General features: G+C 34.1%; 1 protein-coding gene and 1 long non-coding RNA gene across 2 annotated transcripts in view; both read right to left on the bottom strand.

The window, feature by feature from the left end:
- LOC102809987 (RNA polymerase II elongation factor ELL2-like) overlaps positions 1–16,301 on the bottom strand; it is a 67,030-nt gene that overhangs the window by 8,417 nt on the left and 42,312 nt on the right. The window contains exons 4-9 of the mRNA XM_085506954.1: positions 14,318–14,446; positions 7,703–7,909; positions 6,458–6,578; positions 2,552–2,658; positions 1,658–1,760; positions 429–910 (exon numbers count right to left, since the gene is read on the bottom strand). Of these exons, the coding sequence (XP_085363080.1) occupies positions 429–910; positions 1,658–1,760; positions 2,552–2,658; positions 6,458–6,578; positions 7,703–7,909; positions 14,318–14,446 (1,149 nt within the window). The remainder of the gene's footprint in view (positions 1–428; positions 911–1,657; positions 1,761–2,551; positions 2,659–6,457; positions 6,579–7,702; positions 7,910–14,317; positions 14,447–16,301) is intronic.
- LOC146735033 (uncharacterized) lies at positions 11,819–12,875 on the bottom strand. The gene is made up of 3 exons (XR_014931392.1): positions 12,746–12,875; positions 12,424–12,460; positions 11,819–12,092 (listed from the first exon to the last, which is right to left on the bottom strand). It is a non-coding gene; the product is annotated as an uncharacterized LOC146735033 (long non-coding RNA).

Here is a 16,301-nt window from a genome sequence, read left to right as displayed (position 1 = left end):
CACTTTGTTTGAATAATAACAAATCAGTTCTAAACAAACAACAAGAAAAATGTTGATTTTAAGATTTTTCCAAACTTACTAATGCCAAAAAGAAGAACTCTAAGATATATTTACTAGTTAGAATGTAGAATATAACTAGTGACAGATTCATGTGCTGAATCACAAGATCTAGCATTGAGCTGGAAATGCCTAATGAACAGATTTACACTCCTACTGTAAAATACATTATTTTAGCTGGAATTAATTTTCGCTGAAAAGACTTTTTGAGTGTTTTGTATGAAATTTATTTTCACTGTTTTTTGACAAGTTGAATTCAAAATATAGGAAAACAGGTATATTCGCTGGATTTTATTTTCACTGAATCATTCCTTTAGTGAAAATAGCAAAGCAAAATTAAAGTATTTTACAGTATTATATGTCCTACTTACATCATATATTCTGGAATGCTGGAAGTAGAGGAAGCCACCTGACTAGTTCCATTGTGTTGGCCTTTCTTGTTCACTGGACTAGTCGCCTTCGTTGTTTCCCTCACAATATCTGCGCTACTTTTCGTTTTTCCTCTATCAGGACTAATTTTGCTACTGGCTTTTTTCAGTCTATTGGGACTGGTTTTCAACTCATTTCCGTCCTGGTGCTTTTTATCGCCGCTACCTTTAATGATTCTGTTATTTTTCTCTTGAAGATCCCGGCGTTTAGAGTCTGAGTTTGACGTGGTGACTTTGTCGAGCGTGGGTGATAATCTTGTCGATGTTATCGCATCAGATTTGATGTTCAGTAAAGTGTTGTTTGTGATGGCACCACCATTTACATTATTATTGTTATTTAGTGCTGGAGTAGGCCTGGCCGTATGCGCTATACGCTGACGCTTACTTTTAGGGTCCATACTATTGTCAGGCTCAGCGGGTCTTTTCTGCAAAGCGGAATACAAAATAGAATAAGGTAAAATTAACAAAAAAACATCAACAGAATCTTCTTCACAGCTGGGATGTTTAATGTATATGACAGGGACATCGCCAGCACTGCAAATACAAGACCCAAATTAAAATATACTTTTTTCAAATTTCGTAATACTAGGCAAGGTTCATTGAATTACTGCTTTGTTAAACAGATTTTGATGTATTTCTAAGAACAAGATATTAACAATGACAACAGACGACGAAACAAAGAAGAAAACACAGCACTCCAGTGTCTTCCTCTTTCTTTACGGACAAAGCAACAATTATCTTTATCTGATATTTAACGAAATCGTTAATTTCACATTAATTTCACATTAATTTTGAAGTAGTGGAAATTGGAATCTTTATGAAAGAGAAGTCTCAGTGACTTTCACCTTTGGAAATGGAATACATGTATGAAATAGTATTATAAAATAGCATATCAAATCATCTTTGCAAATTGTATATCAAATAGTCTATGCGAATAAATATATAAAATTGTCATTGCGAGTTGTATATTGAATCATCTTTGCAAATGACACATCAAAGCGTCTTTGCAAATGGTATAATCAAATCGTCTCCGATTGTCATATCAAATCAGTTGAAAAAAAAAAAAAAATCACAGTTTGCTTTTGTAACCATTTTGTATCAAACTACTTCTTTATACGAGAGTAACAAATCGTATAAAGTATACTTGCAATGATATTCTGCGATTGCCTTACCTGGGGACTACTTGGACTAGTGGCTGTGGTAGAAGAAGGGCTTAAACTATGACCATTTTGTGTCGGTGAGTATTCGTTACCATTCCTTATCTGGGCTAATTTACTGTTGTACAAATATAAACTGAAAATCAGTAATATACATTGCACAAAAGTTGGGGAGGGGCTCTGTTCAGATGCAAGCATAACAACTGAAATTCTGTTTTGCAATTCACCATTTCATGAAGTAGAGTGATGAAGTGTTTTAATGTAAATGGACGTAGAAGTATATTACTTCTAAATGTTCTTTTAGAACTATATTGCTTTCACCATTTTACATCACAGAAGTACTTCAATGCTAAAAGACACAACATACATGTAGAGGAAAAAGTAATTCTAGTTCCATGTACAGTCTTGTTCACACACCTTTTAATTTCACAAAGTAAAAATACTGTAAAACACTGTATTTTTACCAGAGACAGAGCTTCATGAAGTTTGCAAATTAGTGAAAATCGCAAAAAATTCGTAGCATTCTAAATTTCTCCCTTAGAGATTCATGAAATACTTAAATAGTTGACGACAGTTGAACGCTTGGCAGTCACCACAAAGATAGAATTTGAAGGTCAAAGCGAGCAGATGGACATTTATTAAATTCAATAATGTGTAGTAGAACTCATCAATTTATGTGCTTTTGATAAAGCAGATAATAAAACAAATCTGGTCTATTAGTAGTGTATGCACTTGCGTAAATGACAGGTGTGTCTAATGCCATATGCGAACGATCCAGCCTACTAGGAATGTGATTATTGGTGTATTGGCTTCTATAAGGAGAACTGTTTGGAGATGTGCTTCAAATAACGTCTTTTCTAGTAGGGTTTCTCTATTGATGTGGTGAAAGTAGGTTACATGCAACAATACCTTCTAAGAACTCTGCGATCATCGTCTGAGTAAGTAAACCAGTCTTCTCTCACTTCGTTATAGACATGTTTGTTTAACGTAAATGTATTGTCTTTCATTGTGGCAACCTGCAAGACAAAGTCATAATTTTATTTACCATAAAGTTACAAGGGTTACCAGAGTTCCCGAGGTTACAGCTCAACTAATTTCGGATCATTTTTATGGGTTTTTTAAGACCAATTTTGTCTGAGGTTAAGATCTGTATTTGTGACAGCCTCATAAAAACATCATAAAACTAAAACTGTATATCATAATTTTATCATTTCAAAATGCATTCTATGTTATCGTGAAATTGACCTACTAGTATACGAAATAAGCAAGCAATACACATTCACAAACTCATCACATTTGTTTGAATGTCTGGTTTTTCAGACTTTTTCAAGACATCTTTAAATATCATTTTTTATATATGACATAGTTGGGGTAATACAGTTTTAAGATGTTAATTCCTTATGCGGTCAAGTCGACATAAAAGTACATGAATGAGGCTGGCCGAACAAGGGCAAAGACATCTGCAGGAAGCTTGAGTTACAAAGTTAAAATGGTGCAGTCAGGTGGGGGGTGGGCGTTTGTCCAGGTATGGACTCTTACCCGGATAAGTACGGTATAAAGTTCTTATTTTACACAACTTGATCAGAAACAACTGATTACTAAATGTCATATTGCAATGCAATGAACAAATTTATAATTTTATTGAGCTTGGTTACATAAGCTCCAATATTTCATCAAATTACTGGGATTTTTAATTTCACCCAGTCACTAGCCCTTCAATTTCAGCCAATCTCTGAAGCCCTTTCAATTTCAGTAAATTACTGTGGCTTTTAATTTCAGCCAATCACTGAAGCACTTTCAATTTCAGTAAATTACTGTGGCTTTTAATTTCAGCCAATCACTGAAGCACTTTCAATTTCAGTAAATTACTGTGGCTTTTTAATTTCAGCCAATCACTGAAGCACTTTCAATTTCAGCAAATCACTGTGGCTATTAATTTCAGCCAATCACTGAAGCACTTTCAATTTCAGTAAATTACTGTGGCTTTTAATTTCAGCCAATCACTGAAGCACTTTCAATTTCAGTAAATTACTGTGGCTATTAATTTCAGCCAATTTCTGAAGCCCTTTCAATTTCAGTAAATTACTGTGGCTTTTAATTTCAGCCAATCACTGAAGCACTTTCAATTTCAGCCAATCTCTGAAGCCCTTTCAATTTCAGTAAATTACCGTGGCTTTTAATTTCAGCCAATCACTGAAGCACTTTCAATTTCAGGAAATCACTGTGGCAATTAATTTCAGCCAATCACTGGAGTCCTTTCAATTTCAGCCAATCACTAAAGCACTTTCAATTCAAGCCAATCACTGGAGCTCTTTTAATTTCAGCCAAGCCCTTCCATTTAAGTCATATCAATATGTTGAATTTATTTTTTTGTGGCTCACTCAGCTTCAGCATGCTTCACACTGTGTATGAAAAGTGAATGTAACAGACTGTGAATGACAATACAGAGACCTTTCAAGCATTGTGACCACTATGCTACGATGCTAGAGCATTTGACTAGAAAAAGAATTGGATGACAATGATGACAATTATGACAACGACAACGGTAGTGATGACCGCAACAACAACAACGACGGCGACAATACCGACAACACTTCACAACCATAATTCTATTCTCCATTAATATTTTGAAAAAAGCTACTTAGAGGATCATTAAGATGAAAATAATTCCCCAGACTGAAATCATACTTCCAATATACTTGTTTCATACCCACATTAAAAGCACTGCTTATGTTTGTAGTGTGGAGCGTGAAAATTACGTGGGTGTAATGATAGCACAATCGAAAGCCAAAACCACAGCATATAATGTATAAAAAATATACATTGGAAATTATTTATTCACCATCCCCCACAGAACCTTGTACCAACACAGCTTAGGTGAGAACATTACAACGGGGAAAGAATACGTAATGCGTAAAAACCCTGCAGGTAATTACGTTACAATACGATAATAACAAGATGTAGCAAATCTGATACAATTTACAGCTGATCAGCGGAGACAGCACTGTATAAGGCTTAACATTCCCTCAGGAGCTTGTTGGGCCTATTAACATTTGTAGAAAAATCAGAAAAACTAACGGCATCGTCATTTCAGAAATTACCTGAAGCGTATTAAAATTGATAGAAAATGTTTCGAAATATTCATTAGATTATCAGCAACAAACTGTTTGTGTTTATAGAAGAATTTTCAAAGCTTCAAGTTCAAGGGTGATCAATCCAGTTCACCAAAACCATTTCTGGCACACTGAGACATTATTCTACAAAAAAACAGGGTTCACCGACCTAGTTTTCGGGAAATTGTATGTTTATACATGTATTTACACAGTTGATGTACAAGGTGGGACATGTAAAGAAAAACTTTTCTACAAATAAAAAAAATATTGGGTCACCAACTTTTTAGAAGTGGAATTTAAGTTCTAATTGTTTGCGCCAAACAAAGAGATAGAACATTTTCTCATGTGAAAACCCTACAAAGAGCAGCAATTGTAGCGAGTAGATAATTTTCATTCGTTTTGCACAGATTTACGGAGTTATCCATGATATTTATAATGAAAAAATAAATCCCCCAAAATAAAACATTTTTGAAATACAAAATAGTTTCTCCAAATTGCTCAGAATTAGCGAGGATTGTGTGCCCTATCGTGTAAAACTGTATCATACATTAACAGTTAAAATTAATTTTGCAGCTACATTTGTATATTTTTTTGTATTTTTCATTCATTTTTCAGTTAATATTGAACTAAATGGACCTAATTTCCCAATAACAAGATTTCATGAAAACTTTGAAAAAAGTGTCTCAAAATTGTGTGGGTGTATATTTTAACTTTGTCTATAATAATGAACATGAATATTCATATTCTGAAAGTTGCAAGTGTGTTGAAGCAAACAAATGCATTTTGAGCAATAAGTTTATAAATGATTGATATCACAAATTTGTTTTACAATTTACCAAAACCATATAATGAAGGATATTTGTACAGACAATCAGAGTGACCCAGACATGGAAATTTATGAGGTTCAAGGAAGATTGATTTCACTCAATTTTATAAGATGAGGTGATAAAAATGAAATATGTTTTCATTCAGATTTGATTACAACCTATCAGAAAACAGCCACCATAAAATAATTTAGTTAGCTTAAGGGAGTTTTGAGCCAAAATTTGCCACAACTGAGCATGTTATTGAGCATATAAACAATGCATTATGGGAGAAAACTTCCCATTGAATATAATAGACCATTTTCCGTGCACTGCGAGAATCACGCGTTATGCGTGAAATCGAACGTAAAAACAGGACAAACAAAGGTCATAGCGTCGTAGTCGCGTCAAACATCGCGTGGGATTCGACAAACGCGAAAGTATTTCCGGGACATTTCCATGCTTAATAATGTGCTGTCCACATTTGATGATAGGCAATTTCGATTAAGTGAGGGTATTCGGAAGCAATATTCCTCTGTCGAAGATCGGCCGGTCAATGTAAGCTGCGAAATAAAGAAATTCTAGTTCAAAATCAAATCGTTCGATTTTTGCAGCAGACGTTCGACGCGCGTCTTTCATGCATCTCGCGAGATCTCGCAATTGTTCGGAAAATCACCTATTAAGGAATATTACCATTTAGTTAAAGTTTTGCCATGTGAGGCAGCGACACTTTTGGGACTACTTTATTTAAAGCATCAGCATACATACATTTGTGAGGATGTTATATGTCACCTGATCACCAAAATGTATTGATATGTCAAAAAAAGTAGTGCTGCTGGAGGAGCTAAAAATAATCATCTGTTTTTTGTTTTTCTTTTGATGTTTTGTGAATGTCTCACCTGCTGTAATATTGTTCCTAACTGACTCCTGTCTTTTTGATTGACACCAAGGCGCTGTAATCTAAGTATCAACTCGGGTTTCTTGTAAGGTTTCAATGCGAGTAAATGAATTATATTATCTCTGAAATAGAACAAAGATAGAGAAAAAACATAAGAATAATATTTATTATTATACATCTGTTACCGTATCGCTATAAGTTACAGCGTGTCCTAATTTGGCGGTATTCAAGGGGTATTTTCATCCTACCATATAAGGAAACGCGTATTCCAAATATGGAATGATTATGCGCGTAAACGCCTCTAATAATAAAAACAAACATGGATGCCACCAGGGTTTGACCGAACTCCACACAAAGAAGTTCGCTGATTCTGTTCTAAACTTTTTGGATTTCGGCATTCCCATGATGCATCCTCGGAAGGAAAATATGTATAATAATAAGACAGTATGCCGTAGCATCGCCCTCCGCTGCACGCCGGCCAATAGTCCCGCTGAACTGTCTTCGTGCATACATTGAGGTATCCTCATAATAACCTCATAGTATAATTACACACCCGTCCAATAAATAATAACAGGACATGCTTTCATTTTTGTAATAAGGACTGCAGATATGCATCTTACCCGAATTCCAAATAATGAAATTGCAAGAAGTGACTACATAAAGTGAATCATGACAAAGTTAAATATTAGTATCCAAGTTTTCATGCATAATGCCAGTTTGGAATTTTGTGTTCCTGTAAAATGTCGCATACGGCAGATTGAAGAAATGTTTGTTTTCTGTTTTAAAGAAAGTTTCGTAATAAACTTTTAATGCATGTATTTGAAAAGCTTTATTCAATGAATTTTGAACATCTATTTTGTTGCTGAAAGTATTAAATAATCTTAATACAAAAACAATTAATACCACGAACCACATAAATTTTCAAACATCATATAAGTAATATTCTAATAATAACTTCATTATCATACACCCTCACCATTTCGTACGTTTATTTTTCAATGTGCTACATAAAAAAAAATCATATTCCATCAATAAATCACCTCTGTGTTGCATTTACCTAATTCATGTATACTTTCAGCATAATAACTAGTTTGATCTATCAAATCACTACAGTATACATACGCTGCGAGTTGTGTCAATGTTATTCAAAACTTAAAACCAATAACATAGAAGAAAGAACATTTCTGATTGGGCAAGTACTAAATTACCATCCAATAAGAAGCAGTATTATAATGAATGCACTCACCTATAAGAGGCTTTATGAATCTTTGGAATTATGTGCGTTCCTCCTCCCGGAGGCTTAGTACTTGTCATTTTCTTTGCTGGCAATGTCTTGCTTCCGTTACTCCGACTGACCAATGCATGTTTACTAGAACTATGCGGATATTGTGACTTCTTCACTTTCACTTTATGACCTATATTCCTCCCTGTAACTTTGTCAATGACTTTCGTCCTGCAAGAAAATCACACAATTTTAATTTCAAGTTAATCCACACACTGGATTAGAGTCAGTGAGCTCTCATTCGCATTTCCATTTTGATAATGTGGCATTTTATCAATTTTATGCGTACTACTGCAAAATCTGTATTAGAAGCCACGGTTTCTATTAAAATGGTACAATGCAACAGAAGGAATGCGGCTTCTATTCAAGCATCTACAAATATAAAAATGGTTAATTTTTGGTTCTCAATTGTTCAAAACGAATGGGTGGGGACCTCTATTACAAATGCAACTTCTAATACAGATTTTATGGTACTAGTAATTGCAATGTGTACACCAGAACAATAATTTGTTGTTTTCCACTCCAAGCAAGGACTGATTAATCACATGCACAAAGTTTATCAAAGAAGTACCTTTTATTATCAAGACAGCAGGGAAAAATCATAAGTCACAATATGTCAAAATATCATTATCACGTCATATACACGTGCTTGTGATGACAACACAGATTGTGGGAATGCACAACAAATCAAAGAAAGCTTAGAAAGAACTCCCATGTATTGGAGACACATTAAATATAATTTGAAATTACTTAGCTGAAATCTAATTATGCAAATCAGAAAATTAACATGAACAGATTCGATTGTAAAACTAATGAGGTCTGCGCAATGTAACAAAAACTCTATGTACGAAGTTTAATTGAAATGTGATTAGAACCAAAAAATTATGAATTATTATGCTAATTAGGGAAATAATATGAACAGAGTTTTACCCCAAACTAATTAGGTTTGTACATTGTCCTAGAGCATCTTTGTACTAAGTTTCATTAAAATGGAAATTAGTACTTTAGATATCAGTGTGAAAGCTTAAAATTGGTTAATTATGCAAATTGGGTAATTAATATGTACAGATTTTAACCCACAATTATCCACTCTGTCTATTGTCCTACAGCATCCATGTATAAACATTCATTGATATGTGATGATTAGTACCCGAGATATCAGTGTGAAAGTTGTAAATTGGTTAATTACGCAAATTAGGTGATTAATATGCACAAACATTTACCCTGAAACTAATCAGGTCTCTGCATAGTCCTAAAGGATCTATGTACCAAGTTTCATTGAAATGCGATGATTAGTACTTGAGATACCTGTGGAAAAGCTGAAAATTAACTAATTATGCAAATTAGGTTATTAATATACACAAATACTTATCCGAAACAATCAATCTCTGCATAGTCCTTGAGTATGTAAGTACCAAGTTTCATTGAAATGTAATGCTCACTACTTGTATCAAAAGCTGAAAATTAATTAATTATGCAAATTAGGTAATTATATGTACTGATATTACCATAAAAACTATCAGGTCTGTGCAGTGTCATATGACATCTATGTACCAAGTTTCATTGAAATGTGATGATTAGTACTTGAGATATCAGTGGAAAAAACGAAAATTGACTAATCATTATGCAAATTAGGTAATTAGTATCCACGGATTATTACCACAAACTAATCAAAACCTAGCATTAGTTCAGAGCATCTATGTACCAAGTTTCATCAAAATCCAATGAGTGGTTGTTTAGATATCAGTGGAACAGTCATGGAACCACTAAAAAATAGCTAATTATCATGCAAATTAGGTAATTAATATGCACGGATTTTTACCAAAAACTAATCAAATCTGCGCATATGTTCAGAGCATATATGTACCAAGTTTCATCAAAATCCAATGAGTGGTTCTTTAGATATCAGTGGAACAGTCATAGAACAGCTAAAAATTAGCTAATTATCATGCAAATTAGGTAATTAACGAGCATGGATTTTTACCAAAACCTAATCAAATCTGCGCATTGGCCCAGAGCATCTATGCACCAAGTTTCATCAAAAACCGATGTATGGTTCTTGAGATAGCAGTGGAACAGTCGGACACACATACACACACACACACACACTAACTGCAAAGACTCCCATTTTGTGCTTCGCACATGGGAGTCAAAAACAGAAGAAGGAACGATTTAAGGATCGCAATGTCAGCAAAAACATAGTTGAACTCTGGTGACCTTGCCCTTTGTTATATAATATAATTCCTTTTAACATATTTTGTTTCAATATAAATATGCATTGTCATAATTAATATTGAGTTTTTATCCAAGTATTTTGTACAGGTGTCTGTCAAAAATTAATGATTCACTGAGACAAATATGAACTGCCTCATTGTGTGACTACTGTATTATATGAAAAGTAAAAAAAAAACACCCTTTATGAATAGCTATCATGTTGCAAGCTCTGCTTTGTATGCAAATCAACTTAAATAGTTAGTTGGTGTCCAGTGGAGGGAGAAGTCAACAGTACTGTTGCCTCCTGAAAAATACATCTTCAAACACTGCAATCTTTGAAGTGCGTTTTTAAACCAGTATTATAACAAGCAGCCTATCGGCTGAGATAGCTCCGCTGTTAGCAATGTACATTTCAATTAAAGAACTGAAGACATCATTAGAAAATGAACAATATGTATAGTATCAAAGCAATTGGACTTGTGGTTTTTAACAAGAAGTCGAAAATATCACTTTTTACCAAAAATGACAAAAATATTCACCAAAATTAGAGAATTGAAGATATCAACATGAAATGAACAAACCTCAGAGAGGTTTACCCAAGGTACATATACACCAAGTATCAAAGCATTCAGGCTTGTAGTTTTCAAGAAGAAGTCGAAAATGTAAAACATTGACACGGACGCCGCTGGACAATCACTCATATGATAAGCTCCGCTTGACAAAGTCGACAGCGGAGCTAAAAACTAGCATTCTGTTCTAATAGCTGAAACATATTCCTGTGAATTTTCATTTGTCGAATGAACTGTTTGTCAAATACAGAATACATATATTTTAGAACAATTTTCTTTTTATAATGTGGATGAAATGTTTTGCTTTTTATGTATTGTTTTTGATTTGATAACTTTGAACTAAACAGATTTTCTATTAGCTTCAGATCTTGATCAAAGTTTGGCACCCAGTTCATAGGAGTGCTTATATTGATTTTCTGACATCTTGTTTTCTGTAAAGATTTTATTGGTAGGTTTGCAAATGTGTATCAGACTGTGCAATCTCTCCATGAGTTGGTTTTGAAACCCAGTATGGGATTCTAAGATACATTACCAAGGATATTATTACAAGATAAATCATTTGCTTCATTGAACGCATACAACAATGCATATTTCCACTGAGATTAGTGACCTTTGATGTGTATCACCAGTGATCAGTCAAGTAGAAACAGTCAAAATATTTTATCAGATTTTCTCAATTTTTGCATGATATTTTCATACAGGACATCTGTTGTTCAAACTCAGGGAAGACTTTATACTGATGAATAAGGTGACCAAGTTTGATGAAGTTTGGAATAGAATTAGTAAAGTTATTATGCACACAATAACAATTATTAACGACGACGACAACGACAACGCCGGACAAATTTTTTCCCTTAATATACCTTTCCCTTCCATCTTTGATGGTACGGGCAAGGTAAAAAGACGAATGAGACGGTGATAAGATATATTTGATACGATATTAAAGAGGCACTGCACGTGGTGAAATGTAATTCAAGAAAGTTACTCAGGGCTTTCATTAAGTTTAAGAGTAGAAGGTAAATGTAATATAGTAGGAGGACACAAAAGGAAATTTATTTTTTCCGCATTGCACTACGGACAGGGAGGGAGGGTTCTTTTTAGCAAAAATGTCAATATTTGTGATGGTTAGATCAATTTTTAAGCTATGAATACATGGCTTTTGCTTCTCCAAACTGATCTGTTCATTCATAATGGACCCTTTTCAGAGAATATTAATGTGACAGTGAATACTGATAATATTATATTAAAATACACGCATACCAGTTCGCTATCACACAATATAAGCAGAAAACATTAATTACAATTAACATAATCATTTTAATATAAGTTATTTCAACCATACATGTATGTAAAATCAGATTAACCGGTATTTCCACGACCTTGTGCTCATTTGAAATAAGCATCACAGTCAGAGTCAGAGTCAAGTTCATCATCTGCCCCATAGGCATCATCTTCAGACAGACTGAGATCCAACTCCTTCAAAGCTCTCTGAGTTTCACATCTAATTTCATTAAGTACATCTACATGTACAGGATTCAGATTGCTAACTTCATGCTGACTTGGACTACTAGCTGCAACATGAATACAAAGATTGTAAATATGCTAACCAATTGATGATCCAATTTCAATCAAGCAATTATTTAATTAAACTTTAGATTAGAATAATACTTATAATACTTGGTGTGGATGACACTAACAATAACTTTCTATTTATTGTAGAGTAATTATAAATGTATAAATATTATACCACACATGGTAATGCAGCACTGGAAACATTACAATATAGAATATAATGATAAATTTATTTGACATAAATTATAAATATCAGACCCCCCCCAAAAATAATAAGTACAAATACTTTACCAACACCAATACACCTAACACAATTTAGTTACAACTTACCCACTTCAAGTATTCAATCTCTCAACTTTGATTACATCTAGAAATTAAATTATTAGCGGTAAATGATTAGCGGTAATATAAATCAAAATTGTTATTATTTATATGGCGCCGCTAACAGTGTGACATTGGCGACAAAATATAAATTAAAAGTAGAGTGTAAGTTGTTACGGCCGATGGACGCCGATCACAGCAATTACGTAGCTACGTAAAACACCGGCGTACTAATCAGTAATTGACTTCAAAACAATAAAAATACAAGTGGCTTCCTATTATTTTCTGACAAATGTGATCGAACTCTGACTGTAACAATGTAACTACTTACCCTTGATCCGCTTAAATCCCGAATCCAAAAGGGACTTCTAATTTCCGGGACGTGACAAAGCAAACTTTTTTCTTTTGTCCGCCATTTTGATTTACCGTGGTAGTGCTTTGTAAATAGTACGCGAGTTTTGATTGGCCGATATTACGAGGCTGACCGGGAAAGAACCAATAGGACTGCTCGTTTCGAACAATGCTCGTTATGGCTTGCACAAAAGGTCGCCAGAGGTCAAACTGCGTAAATTTTATGATCACATTGCGTACGTAATTTGTTATATCTGGGGAAGCCTCAGAACGCATGTTTTAGTTCTATGGGACATGATTTTATGGTTTCATCTTCAAAGGAAAAATAAACATTTTGTTTTGATTTTAATAAAATATTTAATAATAAAGTAGCCGGCAAACCGGCAGCAAGTAGGCGGACACTTTGGCCGGTTGCCGGCTGTTAGTGAAAGCCCTGGTTACTGATAGGATATTTAAAAAGATCTTTGCACTGCTGGTTGGTCTCTTCATGGTTATACAAAATTGAATTTGAAACATGAGACTTTTGTGTTGTTGGTTGTGCATGTGGTAGAAGTTGTAATGAGGTTTAATATTCCCTCAGTTTACACCAAATAGGAAGACTGTATTAGATGCATACATGTATCTACAATAAATGTGCCAAAAACTGACTTTCGTCTATCTGCACAACGCACCAACATAAAACAAGTCTAGCAAATTATTTTCATATCAATTTGCTTCTCATAGGAACAAATGCCAACAAATACAAAAGACAATTACTTTGGCTATTTATAATAGTGCATCAACACATGCATTCGGTAAACTGAACAAACTAATTCCGGTCAAACAGTCTCTGCGCACAAAACATAAACAACTTTGTCCTCAAAAAAGAACAATTAAAATAGAAGCATGGTGTATGAGAAGTGGACACAGCTACAAGACTGTTAACAATAATTTTGCTGATGATAATCAAACCGTGACTCGCAAGATTTTGAACAGAAGTCTCGAGCAAGTAGGAGGCCAAATAGACCATTTTCCGTTTACTGCGAGAATCACACGTTGTGCGTGTAATCGAACGTAAAAACAGGACAAACAAAGGTCATAACGTCGTAGTGGCGTCAAACATCGCGTGGGATTCAACAAACGCGAAAATATTTTGGGGGCATTTCCATGCTTAATAATGTGCTGTCCACATTTGATGATAGGCAATTTCAATTAAGTCAGGGTATTCAAAAGCAATATTCCTCTGTCGAAGATCGGCCGGTCGATGTGAGCTACGAAATAAAGAAATTTGAGTTCAAAATCAAATCATTCGATTTTTGCGGCAGACGTTCGACACGCGTCTTTCATGCATCTCGCGAGATCTCGCAGTTGAACGGGAAATCACCAAGTAGGATTCTACTCGCACAGTAATTAATTAAATTGGTGGCCAGTGAGCCATAACAAGTGTAAAAGGCTAATAAGCATGCAACCACCTTCACAAGAAACCCTGGATTATGCTGATAGAATGCACGCACACATGCGCACACACAGACAGACAATACTAGTTATCACCTGATAATCACACCCTACTTACGTTGATTTCCTCATTTCTTCTTCTGCAAGGGTCATCTTGTCCTTGGTAGCTTGGTACACCTCGTCTGTGGCCAGTATCTGTAGTTTTTTCTGCACCGTTCCCTGCTGTTCCAAATGGGGTGCACCATTTCTATAAAACATGACAAATTATAATATAAATTATGTATAAATCGTATAATCATCAATGCAATTATTAAATAACTAGAAAATTGTATATGTGGTATTACATCTCCAAAAAATCCATCCACTCTCTGCTGAATTTATATTGAGAGAGTTACAGTTCAATAGCCAACTGTGCAGCCTATCCAGGGACTCCGCATAAGATTTACACTAATGCCATAATCTGACAGGCATAACAGTTACTATGGACTGTTAGCACTTTAATTAAGTAATTATTAACTAAAATAAATTAATTATTAAATAGAGCATTAATTGTAATAAATAAAAGCTGCGAGACAGAACTGAATTGACATGCATTCAAGTGAAACCAGGTCCACATCATCAGATGTACAAGTTTTCTGACTATATGATAGTTTGTGGTTCTGCCAAAATGCTTTATTGGCATCCGAGCAAGTATGTCCTCTTCATGCTTCTCTTCATGCTGGCACATATTTAAGGGTTATTATTTAAATAAACATGTTTACACAAAATTTAGAAAAGATGAAATCATTAAAACACTACTGTTGGATTAAAAGAAACATTAAAAAAGAAAATTACATAATGGATCCTTATGATCATCATGGTATCTCCCTTGTCTTTAAAACTAGGTCAAACTCTTTAGATCTTGAAGGTAACAAAATGGGATGGAAAAATTACAGGGGTAATGGAATTTGTGGAGTCTGCAATCAGGGCAAAGAAGACATTTACCACTTTCTTTATCTTTGTACGTCATCTAATCATATTAGAAAGGAATTTTATTCAGCATTAGAAACCTCACTGAGAAACAATGTTGAATCTTCATCACTAATGAATAGTTTTCTTTCAGGGGGGTTGAATTATAGGTTCAATTTCCTTTTTGGTGATACACTATGGAACATAAATGAAAATGTGGGAAATACCTCATCAGCTTTAATTAGGAAATATGTAACTGATTTATGGCAATATAGAAAAGAAATGATGAATGTAATTTAAATATATGTATTACTGTTTTCATGCTGCCGATACAAAGGTTGAATAAACATTATTTATTATTATTATTTTACAAAGGCTGCTGCTATGTATATCCCTACCAAGATAAGTTGTACATTGAGGTAACTCCCATTGCAGTTTCTATTAATCAATCTCAAAGCAACTTCTGTGAAAATTATCAATACATGATAACATCAAGAATTTCTAATATTGTCCATACTGAGAGATGTACACACATGTACATGTGAATTGCTGCATCTACTTTGTTGGTTTTGTGACGTAGAAACTGCAATGATCACACTAAAGTACATTCAAAACAGTTCCTCTTCCATGATTTTTTGTTATAGTTTTACAGAGATGATCATGTACATGTGTTAATCTGCAAAAATGAAAACACTTTCTCAAAATCAGACTATATCAAAGTTTCTTAACCCTTTGCACACCAGAATTGTTCCTTGCACAATTTGGTTATTTATTAATTCAGAAGTAAATACATGTTGATCAACATTTATGAAAAGATATTGTTTTTTGAAAGGTTGACTTCTTTGGCGTTCAAAAAGCAATGGTAGTTTTGGTTTCATCATTATCAACAACATATAGACAATGGTGCTAATACTGTTGAGTTGATTCAACTTCTGATTATTATCTTTAAGTAGAGCTCAACAATTAGCGTACACAATGTCCAGAATACGACAATGAAATTTATTTTATAATTATTAAAATAGGAAAGATTAAACCGAAAAGATACATGTACGTTGTACACAGACTAGAAATAATCAGAAGGCATACACTATTTTTTTCAAGGATGCACTAGCATGACATGAAAAATGCACCACTTCAAGTGAATCGTTATGACC

This window comes from Saccoglossus kowalevskii, chromosome 13, assembly GCF_978046115.1.
Source record: "Saccoglossus kowalevskii chromosome 13, keSacKowa6.1, whole genome shotgun sequence".
Classification (NCBI taxonomy): domain Eukaryota; kingdom Metazoa; phylum Hemichordata; class Enteropneusta; family Harrimaniidae; genus Saccoglossus; species Saccoglossus kowalevskii.
This window is presented reverse-complemented; position numbering and strand designations above follow the sequence as displayed.